General features: G+C 43.0%; 1 protein-coding gene across 2 annotated transcripts in view; it reads right to left on the bottom strand.

Moving 5' to 3' along the window:
• Adamtsl3 (ADAMTS like 3) overlaps nucleotides 1-15014 on the bottom strand; it is a 270398-nt gene that overhangs the window by 153302 nt on the left and 102082 nt on the right. For both annotated transcript variants that reach the window (XM_029480045.1, XM_021167800.2), the window contains exons 5-6: nucleotides 11178-11223; nucleotides 3373-3609 (exon numbers count right to left, since the gene is read on the bottom strand). In XM_029480045.1, coding sequence (XP_029335905.1) covers nucleotides 3373-3609; nucleotides 11178-11223 — 283 coding nt within the window. The remainder of the gene's footprint in view (nucleotides 1-3372; nucleotides 3610-11177; nucleotides 11224-15014) is intronic.

Below are 15014 nucleotides of genomic sequence, written 5' to 3'. Positions count from 1 at the left end.
GAATGGGAATGGGTGGGTAGGGAAGTGGGGGGCGCTATGGGGGACTTTTGGGATAGCATTGGAAATGTAATTGAGGAAAATATGTAATAAAAATATTTAAAAAAATCACTCATGTAATATCTCAGCAAGAGGAAGGCTCTAGAAATTATTCATTGTTAATGAATTAATAATAAAAGTAGTATATTTTTTAAAAAATGAGGATAAAGAGAAGGAAGAGGAGGAGGAAGAAGAAGAGGAAGAGAGAAGAGGGGAAAGGAAGAAGAAAAACAATTACAATGAAGAGGAGGAAGAGGAAGAAGAGGAGGAAGATGTAGAAGAGGAGGAAGATGTAGAAGAGGAGGAAGAGGTAGAGAAGAAAAAAGATGATGACAATGAAAGTGAGAAGAGGAAGAGGAGAAGAGAAATGGAAGAAGAGGAAGAGGAATGGAAGAGGAGGAAGAGGAAGAAGAGAAAGAAAAGGGAGAGTAAAAACAAGAAAAAGAAGAATAGAAGGAAGAGGAGGAAGAAGAAGAGAGGGAAATATGTATCACACTAATTTTCCTGGGTATCTATAAACCTCCTTTAATATTATATTAAAAACAGACTTAAGTGGAATAGCAGAAATATGTGTAGAAAGAGCCTGGACAACCTGGCAGGGCTCCTGAATTTTTTGACAACTCATCACGAACCATTGAGGGGGCTGTTAACACAAAGATGGCATTTGTATGTTAAACACACAAAATGATCACAAAGTAATAAGAATTTTTAAAAGGAAATGACCTGAAAGTAGAAGGGAGCTACTTGGTAAAGGGGAGGAAAGTGAAGGATGGAGGAAGAAGGGACATGAAACACAATGGGGAAAAGAAAGATAAATATCCAGTTTCCTCTCACATGCAGATGGATCGCTTGCTGTTTTTCCCCCAAGCCTCCTAGAGGAGGTGGAATGCTAAAAATGCTCCTTTCTATTTTTAGTAGCATTTATTTGTTGTATAAATTGGTGGGTTTCATTATGACATCCCGTGCATGTATACAATACTCTGATCATCTTCAATCCCCTATTACCTTGTCCTGCTGTTCTATTAGCCTCCTACACTATCCTGTCTCCACCCCAAGCCTTCCTCAAACCTCAGGGATCAACTCTATCATTTTCCTTCTTTACAAAGGCATTCTTCAGAGGCTGGGAGATGGCTCCATTGGTAAAATGTTTATTGTATAAACATCAGTTCAGAAACCTTGGACATGTGACGCATGCCTATAATACCAGAACTGGTGATGTGAGGACACTCTGGGTTTAGTGAGAGACTGTCTCAAAATGTGAGGTGAAAAATCAGTGAGGAAGATGTCAATGTCGACCTCTAAGTCTCCACACCTTCTCATATGAGCTAACATACACACACACATACACACACACACACACACACACACACACACACACACACAAACAAACAAACAAAAGAGGGTGAAGGGAGGGAGGAAGAGAGGGAGGGAGGGAGGGAGAAAGAGAGAGAGATAGGAGAGATGTGGGACCATGAACAANTGGTGATGTGAGGACACTCTGGGTTTAGTGAGAGACTGTCTCAAAATGTGAGGTGAAAAATCAGTGAGGAAGATGTCAATGTCGACCTCTAAGTCCCCTTGAAGTTTCTGATCTAGTATGATAGACCTGTCAAAACACAAGTGTTCATACACACACACACACACACACACACACACACACACACACGAAAAAGAGGGTGAAGGGAGGGAGGAAGAGAGGGAGGGAGGGAGGGAGAAAGAGAGAGAGATAGGAGAGATGTGGGACCATGAACAATGAAAGACAGCCTATGTTTTAGTTGAGTGAAGCTTACTCTGGAGACCCAGTAGAAAACTCTACAAGGGCTGGAACAGTGAGCCACATTCCAGACATAGGCGCCTGACACCATGGAGCCCCCACCTCCATAATCTTGTGACTATCAGTCATGCAGACAATGTCCCAAGCTCCTAGCATTCGGGCTAGACTCCACCCTCACAGCTAATTGACAACAGCGAGATAGCCCAGCCCACTATAAAAGGGGCTATTTGGCCCCTCCTCTTTCTCTTAAGCTCTTACCTTTCATTCTCATCTCTAGCCCTTCTTAACCCCCCCTTTTCCCCTCTCCCCACATGGCCATGGCTGGCCTCTCTTTTTCTACCTTCTCTCTTTCTTTCTGCCTTTATACAATAAAACTCTAAAACCATGGACCTTCTCTGCTCATTACAACCCACCATTCTTGAATGATGGAATAGGCCTTCCCCTAAAGAGCCATTTCTAATCTCCCATGAGAAGGCCTCCCAGTGTTTCCAGCCACCAGGCTGGACTGAACCAAAGACTCTCACCTGAGTGGAAGCCATCCAGCGCCTCTTCCCCTACCCCCTTCTCCCCTTCGGCTCTGGGGCTGACCAAGCTGCCCCCAGGGCCCTCACTTTGTTCTCAGCTCTTCTGCAGCATACAACATACAATGACATCTGAGATACCCAAGACTGAGAATGTGTTGTCTCTGGTCTCTGTGAGGCCCAGAGACCCTGGACTGCTCCCTCTATACCACCACAGACTAGAGTTCCATGGCTTCCCACAGCAGGATGCCCACCAGGGACACATAGAGAGCACACGGCAGTCCCCAGTGTCTGCTTGCCCAGAGCACTAGAGCTCTGGAGAGACAAGGGTTCTCTCCCACACCCTTTATTTACCTGCACCTGCAGCCTGACAGAGAGAAGGGGGTGGGGAATGAACATCCTTCAGAGAAGACAATAATTCTGTGATGGCCCTGTAGTCCTCATGCTGCCTTTGGAACCTGTCTAAATCCTCACTCATTACAGTACACTGGAGTTCACACCTTGGTCCCATTCATTTCGTCTCTGCAAAATAACCTGACACATTTGCTGGACTGCCCTTGACCCCAGAGATCCACATTGCTCTTTCAAAGCAGCTCTCAAAAGAGCATGGTCCTAGAGAACTCAGCAAAGCTTTGGTAGCTTCATTTTCTATTGAGAAATGCAGAGAGCTGGGCATCACTCCTCCCGCTGTGTCAGAAATTCTGGGAGGGAGAAGCAAGTTACACTACCTCAAACCCTTCACTGGGAGTCTGCTTGGCACATCCTACTTGGAGAGTTCCTGATCCCAGGAAACTATTAAGAGTCATATATTTTGATTCTGCATAGGCAAAAATCATATTAAATAAAGAAATGCCCAAGCTATCCAGGGTTTTGAAAACCCTTTCTCAGCAGTCAAAACAGAGGGAGAATTCTATCATTTCCCTAAAGCCATCACATTCTCTACTGGGGAATACATTTACACTGAAATGGTCAAAACCTCTTTATCAAGAATAGGCAGGGCACATCCCCAAACCCAGGCCAAGTGTGGCAGGTGTGACTTACCTGGCAGATGCCACTTATGCACATATCCAGAGAGTCAGCATTGCAACGAGTCCCATCCAACACTTTGGGTGCCAGCTCTACAACCAGACTCTGTCCCCGAGCGTGACACTTGAGTGCACATGGGGCAGCAGGGTCATTGTATAGTGGAACCCATTCATAATAATGACCCTGGTACTGCACGTCATTGTAGGCTGAGCACTGCTGGGCTCTGAAGTCTTCTGCATCTGCTGGGCAGTCCTACAAGTAAACAGAAGGAACCATGTGCATGTGCAGGGTAACCAGCCATGGGGTCAACAGAAGGTTGAGCCAGACCCCAACTGCCTCTAATGAGACACACCTCGCTTCCTCACCCCAGGTTCTCCCTCCGTCTTTCCCCCCGACCCCCATCTCTGAGATTACAAACCGAATCTGCAGTTCTACTTTGTGGGATTCCACAGGGGTCTCTGCAATGTGGACCTACTTAGGGGATCATGTAATTAATCTGATCTCTCTTCCATCCAGGTGTTTCCCCCAGCTAATTAAAGCCTATGATATGTAGGAGCTAATTTTGCCCTTGTTTAGCCATCTTGTGTGTAAACTTCCAAAAGTATTTGAATCAAGGAGAACTCAAAGACCTTTATATTTCCAAGATGATTCAAGGTCTTCATAGGAACAGCAGTAGTCCTGGCCCTCAGGGGCTATTTCAGGGGAATCCATTGCCCCGTTTTAGTCCCAAACCACTGTGTTCTTTATTAAAGTATTTAATTATATATAATAATGGGCTGTATTAACATATTTTCATAATGTATATGATGTTTTGATTATATTCACCCTATTACCCTCCCCTGCCCCTATCCCACTGATCACCTTCCTCTTCCCAATTGTCATTCTACTTTCATGTCTTATTTTGTGTCCCCAGACACCCCACACCCACTGCTAGCAACTATTAACTGCATATAAATCTCCAGGAAGAGATGCAGCCTTGTCCAAGCCTCTGTGTTTGCTGGCTGTGCCTCCACTTGTACCAAACATGTCTTCACCAAGATAGTTCAAAATTGTATCTGTGACAAAAGCAAATGAAACCTGACACCCTGGGGCACCCTCGTACTAAAAGCAATCACACAAGTGCGGATGACCTGGGGAAGTCTTTTTATTAAGTTATGAATTCTTCCTTCTAGATAGTTCTGAGGCAAGATGCTGGATGAGACAAGTGTGCACACGCTAAAACTCTTGTTTCTATAACTTTATACTCGCCCTGTTATGGAGATAATTAATGTTCGTTCTAAGAACACTGCAGAAAGTTTCTATTAAAATGAATAAGTTACAAAGATCCCCATACTTAAATATTTAAACCAATTCTTTCCCAAGGGTTTGTTTCTGGAAATAAACTTTTGAGTGCAAGTGTGTGTCTGTTTATGGGCCACTCCAGCATTGCTAAACGGTCATCCAGAAGTGTATTATTGTTACCTATGGGCTACACAGGTGGCCTTTCTGAATCCTTCTTCCTCAGTTGGATATTATAATTTTCTAATCAGAAGTGTATAATGGAATTCCATTTCCTTCTTATTCTTTAGGATTCATAGGTAGTCTTATTAGTTTGCTTTTTATATCAAATCTTTGAAAATTCCTTTTTTATGTCCTCTATCTGCCTTTGCATTATTTTTTAGCAGATAAACTTACTACATTTTATAGTGAAGGCATCAAATATGGTCATTCGTATTGGAAATCTTTTCACTATTTAATTTTGCTCTGGGCGCCTTGTGAAGTCCAGAAGGCTTAAATGATTATGCAGCCTCTCTGTTAACAATTCTTAGCCCGAAAGATTTCTTCCTATTTTAATGGGCTACAAATTCTTTTCTTACCCTGCCCCAAGGACAAATAAACATTGAATGCATTAGTCTTGTTCCTTTATAGGTTGGCAATGGCATCTGACTCTTTTGAGTTTGGGCTTTGGGTTTTGTGGGTCATTGTTGTTCTGGCTTTTTCTAATCTTACTTCGGAGGTAGGGTCTCCATAGCCCAGACTGGCTACACTTGTACTTTGAACCTGGAGTTCATTTTGCTCTGCCTCACCCATGTGCAACTCTGACCAGCTTAACTCTTTCATATAGCTGGAGTTATTCAAATAAATACTGTGAGGTAAAAATCTCACCTCATCCTATTTTTCCTGAGAAATAGTGAATGTTTTTTCAACATTGCTTCTAAAATATAGTTTCTTTCATGCCTCTAAAATATAGTTTATGTTTTTCTTAACCCATACCAAACCTGTGTTTTATTGTTACAATAAGACCTCAGTCCTACAGGTCCTAAAAAGACCTCATAGATTAGGTAAATCTGTCAAGGCAGCAGAAGAACAAGCCATCATTACCAGAGTGGGATCACGTTTGTCTAGACCATTGGAATCTTTGAAAGGACAAGGACAGAGTACATATTAATATAAGTTTCCCAGAGCCTCACTTGGTCTGTGAGTCTGCAATCACATCCACTGCCCCACCAGAAGACCTCTAACCAGATCTGCACCAATTCTACTATAGCTTAGAGCCACATAAAATGACAGGCACAGGGACTTCTAGGAGAATGGCCCTTTCCATAATCATACGTAAGTAACCCCTATTAAACTCGCTGAACTTGAATGAGTCAGTCTTTAGGCTGTTGATGTTGCCTCAGTTTAGGGACAACTGTGCACTTTGTGCTGCCCCTCCAGATGTTATGCAACAACTATGCATGTGCTTTCAGTCTTTGTAAACATTCCCAAATCCTTTGAAAATAGAGAATGCGTAGACCATACCTAGCAAACTTTCCCGTGGGCTCATTTGTACCACGTTCTTGTAAAGCAGTCCAAAACCCAGTGCACTCATTTTTCTTCTCTTAGCTAGATAAAATCTGAACCCTAGTCATGACAAATGAGGCAAAGCCAATGAAAGTAGACTGAAGTTGGATAACTCTGTAGAAATGGGGACTCTAAGAATGATCGAATTATCCAGACTTTGGTGTTCCTTCTTCTTGAGTTTCATATGTTTTACAGATTGTATCTTGGGTATTCTTAGCTTCTGGGCTAATATCCACTTATCAGTGAGTGGATATCATGTGTGTTCTTTTGTGATTGGGTTACCTCATTTAGGATGATCTGGAGATCCATCCATTTGTCTAAGAATTTCATAAATTCATTGTTTTTAATAGCTGAGTAGTACTCCATTGTATAAATCTACCACATTTTCTGTATCCATTCTTCTGTTGAGGGACATCTGAGTTCTTTCCAGCTTCTGGTCTTATAAATAAGACTGCTATGAACATAGTGGAGCATGTGTCCTTATTACCAGTTGGAACATCTTCTGGGTATATGCCCAGGAGTGGTATTGCTGGATCTTCTGGTAGTACTATGTCTAATTTTCTGAGGAACTGCAAAACTGATTTCCAGAGTTGTTGTACCAGATTGCAATCCACAAAATACCCATGGAAGGAGTTACAGAGACAAAGTTCAGAGCAGAGACTGAAGGGATGACCATCCAGAGACTGCCCCACCTGGGGATCCATCTCATAAACAACCACCAAACCCAGACACTATTGCAGATGCCAACAAGAGCTTGCTGACAGGAGCCTGATATAGCTGTCTCCTGAGAGGCTCTATTAGTGCCTGACAAATACAGAAGTGGGTGCTCACAGTCATCCATTGGACAGAGCACAGGGTCCCCAATGAAAGAGCTGGAGAAAGTACCCAAGGAGCTGAAGGGGTTTGCAGCCCCCTAGAAAGAACAACAATATGAACTAACCAGTACCTCCAGAGCTCCCTAGGACTAAACCACAAATCAAAGAAAACACATAGTAGGACTCATGGCTCTAGATATGCATCTAGCATATATAGCAGAGGATGGCCTAGTCATTCATCAATGGGAGGAGAGGCCCTTGGACCTGTGAAGGTTCTATGCCCCAGTATAGGGAATTCCAGGGCCAGGAAGCAGGAGTGGGTGGGTTGGGAAGCACAAGGGAGGGAGGGAGGGGATAGGGGATTTTCGGAGGGGAAACTAGGAAAGGGGATAACATTTGAAATGTAAATAAAGAAAATATGTAAAAGGAAAGAAAGAAAGAAAGAAAGAAAGAAAGAAAGAAAGAAAGAAAGAAAGAAAGAAAGGAAGGAAGGAAGGAAGGAAGGAAGGAAGGAAGGANAGAAAGAAAGAAAGAAAGAAAGAAAGAAAGAAAGGAAGGAAGGAAGGAAGGAAGGAAGGAAGGAAGGAAGGACAAAAGAAAGAAACGAAAGGAAAGGAAAGGAGAGAAGAGAAGAGAAGAGAAGAGAAGAGAAGAGAAGAGAAGAGAAGAGAAGAGAAGAGAAGAGAAGAGAAGAGAAGAGAAGAGAAATGGGGACTCTGTCTTTGTCTTCTATGTGACTGATAACAAAATGACATAATCTACTTCCCCATAAGCCATGGTCATGTTTTCTTTCAAATTCTTTGAAACCAAAGAAAATCGTGTATGAAAGCTGGGAGCAGACACTCTGCCCCTTACAGTGAGCTCACAGGTGTGGCAAATGCTCTTTAGGCCTGAATAGTCTGCCTGCCTGATTGCTATAAGCCAATAAAGTTTCAAAAAATCATAATGAGTGCTAGTTAGCATAAGTTTAGCATGTCTGCCTAAGCCTAGTCGTTACCCAATGGGTGGCCACATTTGTAATCCTTGGCCAGAACTGACTATCCAGAGGCAAACTGGTCTTTGCCAGGTCAAACTTTCCCAGGAATTTGAAATTACACTCACACACGCACACACACACACAGGATCAGAGATGAGAAGTCACATGAAGGGCTGGGCTGGGCTGGCCGTCCCTTTTATGACATGTGTGCCCAAGCAGAGCCAAGCAGTTTTTATTACAGCAGAGAATGGCTGAGATATTAAGAGAGAAGAAACAACTGGCACGCTATGAACGTCAGTAGAAGAAGAAAGTCACCCATGTTCCTCACTTTTGGGGCTCAGGATCTCAAAACCTGTTCATGCTTAAATATCATTACATCCCACATATTTATATTGAGGGACAGTGAACATATGACACAGGGCAAAAAGTTCATAAAGTATGTTCAGTAAACATGTGCTCTCTTGATCTCAGAGGTAGGAACTTAGAAGCACTCTGAACATTCAAGTTTTCTAATGGTGACTGAACTATTTCATGGCTACCACTTTCTAAGAGGTGGCCAGTGGCAACTCAGTTCATTGCTTTTATTTGCTTTACAGTCTTCTAGCATCAACTCTAAGTCTGTCCAGTTTAGAGTTGTCTAACTAGGTTAGACAACTAGCTAGAGTTGTCTAGCTAGGTGCAGCTCAAGACATTGTAGAGATTATTGTGTCTTAAAATAACCTAGATGGTCTCATAGTCTCAAGACAGGTATGAAAGGACACACCTCTTTCTTTAAAGGTTTATTATTTATTTGGGGGGTATGTGTATATAAGTGTGTTCACAGAGGTCAGAGGTGAGTGTTGCAGTCCCTGGGGCTAGAGTTGCAAGCAATTGTGAGCTTCTCAGCCTAAGGTCTAGGAACATATGTTCCAGTCCTCTGAAAGAACAGTTCGTTTCCTCCGCCACTGAGCCATTGAGCCCCAGGACATGGCTCTTATGCAAAGCAGAAGCAACAGCAATGGAAAGAAAAGAACACCTCCAAGAGAAACACTGTCAGAAACTAGCCACTTGTGGGCCCTATGGCATGAAGGAAGGACCCTGCAAGGGCCATGTCTAATGGCACCTTTTCTGGAAGCCATCAGGAAGCCCACTGTGGAGAGCTAACAGTGCTCATAAAAAAAAATTGTCCATGTTGCAAAAATGTTCCTGCCAAGTTGTAATGTACTGCACAGTTTTGAAGACATTGCCTTTGCTTCTTCCAGCATTGCCATAAGTCCCATAAACTCTGGACTAAGAAAACACGAGGTCAATGAAACCAGCTATTGGGATTCGTGGCTGATATGCATGACTTCTGCACATTTGCTTTGATAGACTCCTGATGAAGATAATTCTCCCCCAAGTCCAGGAGTCGAGGCCCTGGCTGTAAGGATCTGGGCTGAATGGTAATCAAAGCTTATTATGTCTGAGAACCTTGATGTGTCAGTTGGGGGATGCCCAGAGGGTCCTCACCTGCTCAGAGGAAAAGAGGAAGGGGAAGGGAGGAAAGGATTGTGAGGGGGGTGAGTGGGAGGGGGGCAGTGAGCAGGATGTAAAGTGAATTAAGTAAAATGCATAAAAGAAATCTTATGTCTGAAGCCTGAAGTCACTCAGGAGTCACCATGCTGCACACAGACATGTCTTGCTGTTCCGCATTCTTTCAGCAGAAGGCCCCATCTCTTTTGAGAGAGAACCCAGGAGCCCCTAAACCACAGCCTCAATTCTTGGAGAGAACACGGTGACTCCATACCCTGCTCATGTCTCCCTCTCCTGCCATCTGAAGCAGGGGTGCTTTTCAGCTCGAGAGGGGAGAATTCTTCATCTGTGGGTTCTCAGTGCATTTCCTACAGCCCCATGCTAATCAACAAAAGACTGTCTGGTGTTTCCTTAGCCAGTGATGTTTGGTAAGCTTTTCTGTGGTGGGCAGAATTACAAAGCACAACTGTGGGGATGCCTTCCTCAACAGTCACTCGAACAAGTAGCAGAATTCAGATGGGCACAAAGGACTTCATGTCTCTGACTTGGCTTCAGTTGTTTCTCCATTTCTTCCCCTGTTTTTCCTTGGCCTTGGTTCACTGAATATTCACGTGTTTGCAGCTCGCCCAGGGCTTGTCCTGTAGCAACCATTGGGCTCGTGGGGTGTTACCAGCTACTGTGTTCTTCATTCCTGTTGTCTCAAGCATCATTTCATTGCCTAACAAAACTGCATCTCTTGCAGAAGTTTCCCAATGCCACAGAACTTCATCTTGAGCCCTGTCATTTCAATTTGAGTATATGTTGCTAAAGACGAAAAAGACTGAAATGAAAATGATCGGTTGCTTTTTATCAGTTTTTCATGCTTGATGTGTATATCATGCACATGTGCATACCAAAGAGCAAGTGCACATGCCTGTGTGCACATGTGTGCCTGAAGGCTAAAGGACAGCCTTGGCCCTCATCCTAAAGAATGCAATCGACCTCCTTTGAGATGGGGTCCCTCAGTAGCCTAGAGCCCACCAAGCTAGACAAAGATGACTAGCCAGTAAGCCCAGGTCTCTGCCTCCCTAGTGCCCACCACCAAGTTTGGAATTTTCACATGGGTTCTGGGCCTTGAACTCATGTGTTCATGTTTGCAAGGCAAACTCTTTACCAGATAATTTTGCTTTTTATAATTGCAAAAGAAAATATTCTAATTCTTAGCACTGATTAATGTAACAAACGAACAGTAAGGCTTGTATAAGTCCTTCCTTTTGCGTGACCTTCTGTGTCACTTAGCCCTGTCTGCAGTAGGCACAACAGGCAGTCTGCAGTGGCCAAAACACCATTAGACCCGATCCCATCTGTAGTCTTCCTTTGAGGCCCTCAAAAAATAATTTTACCCCCCTCCCAGCCTCAGTCCCACTTCACATGCCTGTGCGTTTTCAGATCTTGTGGAGGAGACTGGATAAAGAGGCTGACACAAAAGCACTTGGAGCCTTGAAGGACCCTGAAGCTATTGTGTATATCACTTCTGTGAATGGACGCATAGTGACTGACATATTTACAAGTTCCATCATAAACATGAAAGCTGGTGGAGTGGAAGATACTTCTACACAAAGGCTCTCATCACTCACACAAGTATTTAAAATCAGTAGAGGGATTCTCAAGACACTTCTCACGGTACATGTCAAACACTCCAGGGTTTGACTGGATTGCATTTTCTTCAGACTTACGTGATTGCTGCAGGTCTTGTATCTGATGTTCTGTCCTTCGCAGTTCCTAAAGGAGGAAGGAAATGATAGATTTTATGGAGGTGATGATGCAAAGACAAGGTACTAGTCTCCTATAAAAATTTTAGTAGTACGTGCTGTTGCAAAGATTAAAGGTTTAAACTCTGAAGACTCAAACTTCTAAGCCTGAGAGACCAAAATCATCTCAAGGCATCCATAAACCCAGGGTCAATTCTTTATGGAATGACATCAATTAGTTTTTTCTTACCCTACATAATCTCTACATAATCTCTGAAATTATGTAGTGTGTTTGAGGGGGGAGATGGTGTGCATGTGTGGTTGGAGTGTGTGTGTGTGTGTGTGTGTGTGTGTGTGTGTGTGTGTTCAAAGAAATCTACAAATGTTTCTCTACATGGTTTTCATTGTAATGATTATTTTGTATATTATTGGATCTGATACACTTCCTGTGTTTTGTTGTTGCTTGTTTGTTTTGTCTTTTGAAAAGTGTCTTTGCCATTTAGCCCTGGCCTGGAACTGGCTATAGGTTGCAGTTCATGCTCTAGGTCACCAAGTCCTGTAATTAGAGGCATGTACCACCATGTCTAGCTCACCGGTGCTCTCTTTAATTCTGATTCTCACCTTTCCTTCTTTGTTCCCCTTAAACTCACACCTTTCCACTTACACACCCCATACCACCCGTACTTTGTTTATTCACCTGGTCACTTATTTAGTTAGTTAGTCATCGGCAGGGCTCCATTAGCCATGCCTAGCTAGCTTTAAACTTTTTGTTCCTCTACTGACTGGACCCCCTAAGTTCTTTTAGAAATGGCACTTCTCTGGGAGGTGCCATTCTTGGTCGGATTTTGAAGGGTTTGTGAAAACCAAGTTTTGGAGTAAAACCAGGGTTATGGCTGCCTCCAAAAGTGTCGCCCCTAATCTTTCTAAATACTCGGCTTTGAACACAGACCAAGAACCCACTAGTTGTTCCTTCTGAATGTGTAGTTAAAAATGTCTTCCCGCATTGCAGCCATGGGCTGGCTGTCTTCATGCTCCATGGCTACAGCTCCTCATCGTGTGGCTTGTAATGAGTCTACTATTGAGGTTTGCTACAATCTTCATGAGAGGTGTGGTGGATTGAATAGGAATGGCCCCCAAGAATCCATGCATGTGAGTGCTTAGCCCATAGGAGGTGTGGCCTTATTGGAAGGAGTGTGTCACTGTGGGGTGGGATTTAAGGTCTCATATGCTCAAGCTATGCCCAGTGTGGAATACAGTCACTTCTGCTGCATGTGGATCAAAATTTAGAGCTCTTAGCTCCTTCTCCAGCGTTATGTCTGCCTACACGTCCCCATGCTTCTCATCAGGACATAATGAACTAAACCTCTGAACTGTAAGCCAGCCCCAATTAAATGTGGTCCTTTATAAGAGTTGCTCAGATCAGGGTGTCTCTTCACAGCAGTAGAAACCTTTACTAAGACACATTGTAAAGTCCCAGGAAGCACCAAGCTGGAAGGCTGGCAGGAGAGCCATGCTGGGCTGGAGGACACATTCTCCTGGGAACCACAGCTGCCTGCCAGGCCTGTGTCACTTTTCTTTTTATGTGAATGACAAAGGAAAACAAACAAGAGAGTGAATGGGTGATTTCAAAATCACTCTGTTAATTTTAGGAAGATGGTAACTGCTAGACAGGGAGGAACATCTGAACACTTTGTGTTAGGCCAATTTATAAACCTAAGAATTTTAATGCACTTGGAATTTATTCCCTATACGGATAATATCCTGATATTTTTTCCATTGGCTATTTATTTCATTTAAAAAACATTTTTACTACATTTTTATTTTACTCAATCATTTTTTCCCAGTTTCAAGGAGAAAAAAATTAAAGGGAAATGGTTTGTTAGAAAAATAGAATTGATAGAAATACTGAGAAATAAAACTCCGGAAGCACACATGGGACAGCAGTTTCTTTAAAAGTGATTTAAAATTTTTGGAAATATTTTTCACATGAATTTTAATAATTATTTAATTTTACCTACTTAAAATGTAAAAAGAAAATGATTTTCAAGCAGAAATTTAAACTAAAAGAAAAAGAAAGAGCAGAGTCGTCTTATGGCTTTGCTTCAAGTCTGCTCTGTAGGCTCCATAGCCAAAGTCCACACCCAGTTGTCAGCCAGGGTATCCACAAGTCCTCTGTGTGAGCATTGAACCCCAAACTCTAAACCTAAAAGCCAAGAGCATCCCTTCCAACAATTCCACTTCAAGGGCTTCAAAGTGACAACAAAAGACAAGACATTTCATTCCATGAATCCTCAAAATATAAATCATGATACTGGACATCCTATTTCTTCCACAAATCCTGTGGTGAACTTACTGTGGGCCTAGGTATAGATATAAAGCTACAAGGGCATTGCTGCTCAGTTTGTTTTATAAATCAGCCCTCTGGCTGCCATTTTTAGCACTCTACTTCACATTCTCCAGCCTGACACCCACTCAGCCCACAGGCCGGCCTCTATTGATGTGGCCTGCTTCGGTTACAATTTAGTCAGAAAATGAATGACTACTTTATGAAGCAAGCATAAAATGAAATGCAAGTTATTTTAAAGTTAAGGACATGAGAGTCCTAATTCCCCAAGCAGGAACCTGCCAGCTTATTCTGGAAATAATTCCTTTGGCCCAAAGCAATAGAGCTGCAAAAAAATATTACTTTGTGTGTTTTTAATACCACTATAATTAGCATATGAAAGAGATGATGGTTATCAGGAGTATATGAAAATGCAATCCACAGTTATGGATTCTCTACCCATTACAACATTCGCAGCACCCTAGCACTGAAGATATTTAAAGTTGAAATTTATGAAAATCTAGAAAACATGTTGATGTCACATGAGAATACATTAAAAACATTAATAAAATTTCCCTGGAGTTAATAGTACTATAATTTATTGTATTCACTTGGCTTGGCAATATATTGACTCAAACGCTAGTGTCATAAAGGCTGAGAAGCATACGTTTTGAAGAATAAAAATATATTAATTTTAAAATGGTAGTCAAGCTGAACCTGGGGTTCCCGTGGCTGGCATGTGGCCAGAGGATCAAGTCACAGGTTTCTGCAGAAAAAAAGAAGGTCTGGCTGGTGCTGGGTTTGTAGTGCATAGTAACCAACTGAAATATTTAAATGGAACCAAGCTCTATCCTCAGGGAAACAGATAAGGGGAATGGCAGCACTCCCCTCTTCCTGGGTCCTTCATCAGAAGGAGCTCGCTGACAAGGGAAACCACTGAGATGGTCTCAAAGCCTGGGGAAGGCTTTGTATGGAATCACCTCCTTCCTCCCCTTCCAAGAAAAGCTGACCACAAGTGCTCAAAATTCATGATGTCTTATCAGTCTCTGTGGCACTTCAAGGCAATATGACAAGCCTTCCAAGGGAAGTCGGTTTCCTCCTTAAAATCTCAGAGTAACTCCAGGGTCACTGTGAGAGATTGGAATCCTGAGTGAAGAACGAATCAGACGTGTGAGGACCAGTGATGGTGAGCAAAGGGTTTGCATGTGAGGACCGGTGCTGGAGAGCAAGGGGCTTGCGTGTGATCACCAGTGATGGGGAGCAAGGGGTTTGCATGTGAGGACCGGTGATGAGGAGCAAGGGGCTTGTGTGTGAGGACCGGTGACAGGGAGCAAGGGGCTTGCATCTGCAAGATCCCTTTTATTTGCTATGGCTGCTTAGCTTGGAGCCTTTGTGGGACTCCTGACAGTGGGACTGGGGGTGTCTCTGACTCTTTCACCTGCTTTTGGTACCCTTTTCCTCCTACTCGGTTGCATCGCTCATTCTTTTTTTTTTTTTTT

The sequence above is a fragment of the Mus caroli genome, chromosome 7 (genome assembly GCF_900094665.2).
Source record: "Mus caroli chromosome 7, CAROLI_EIJ_v1.1, whole genome shotgun sequence".
Classification (NCBI taxonomy): Eukaryota; Metazoa; Chordata; class Mammalia; order Rodentia; family Muridae; genus Mus; species Mus caroli.
The sequence above is the reverse complement of the archived record's forward strand: the minus strand, read 5'-3'. Positions and strand labels throughout refer to the sequence as shown.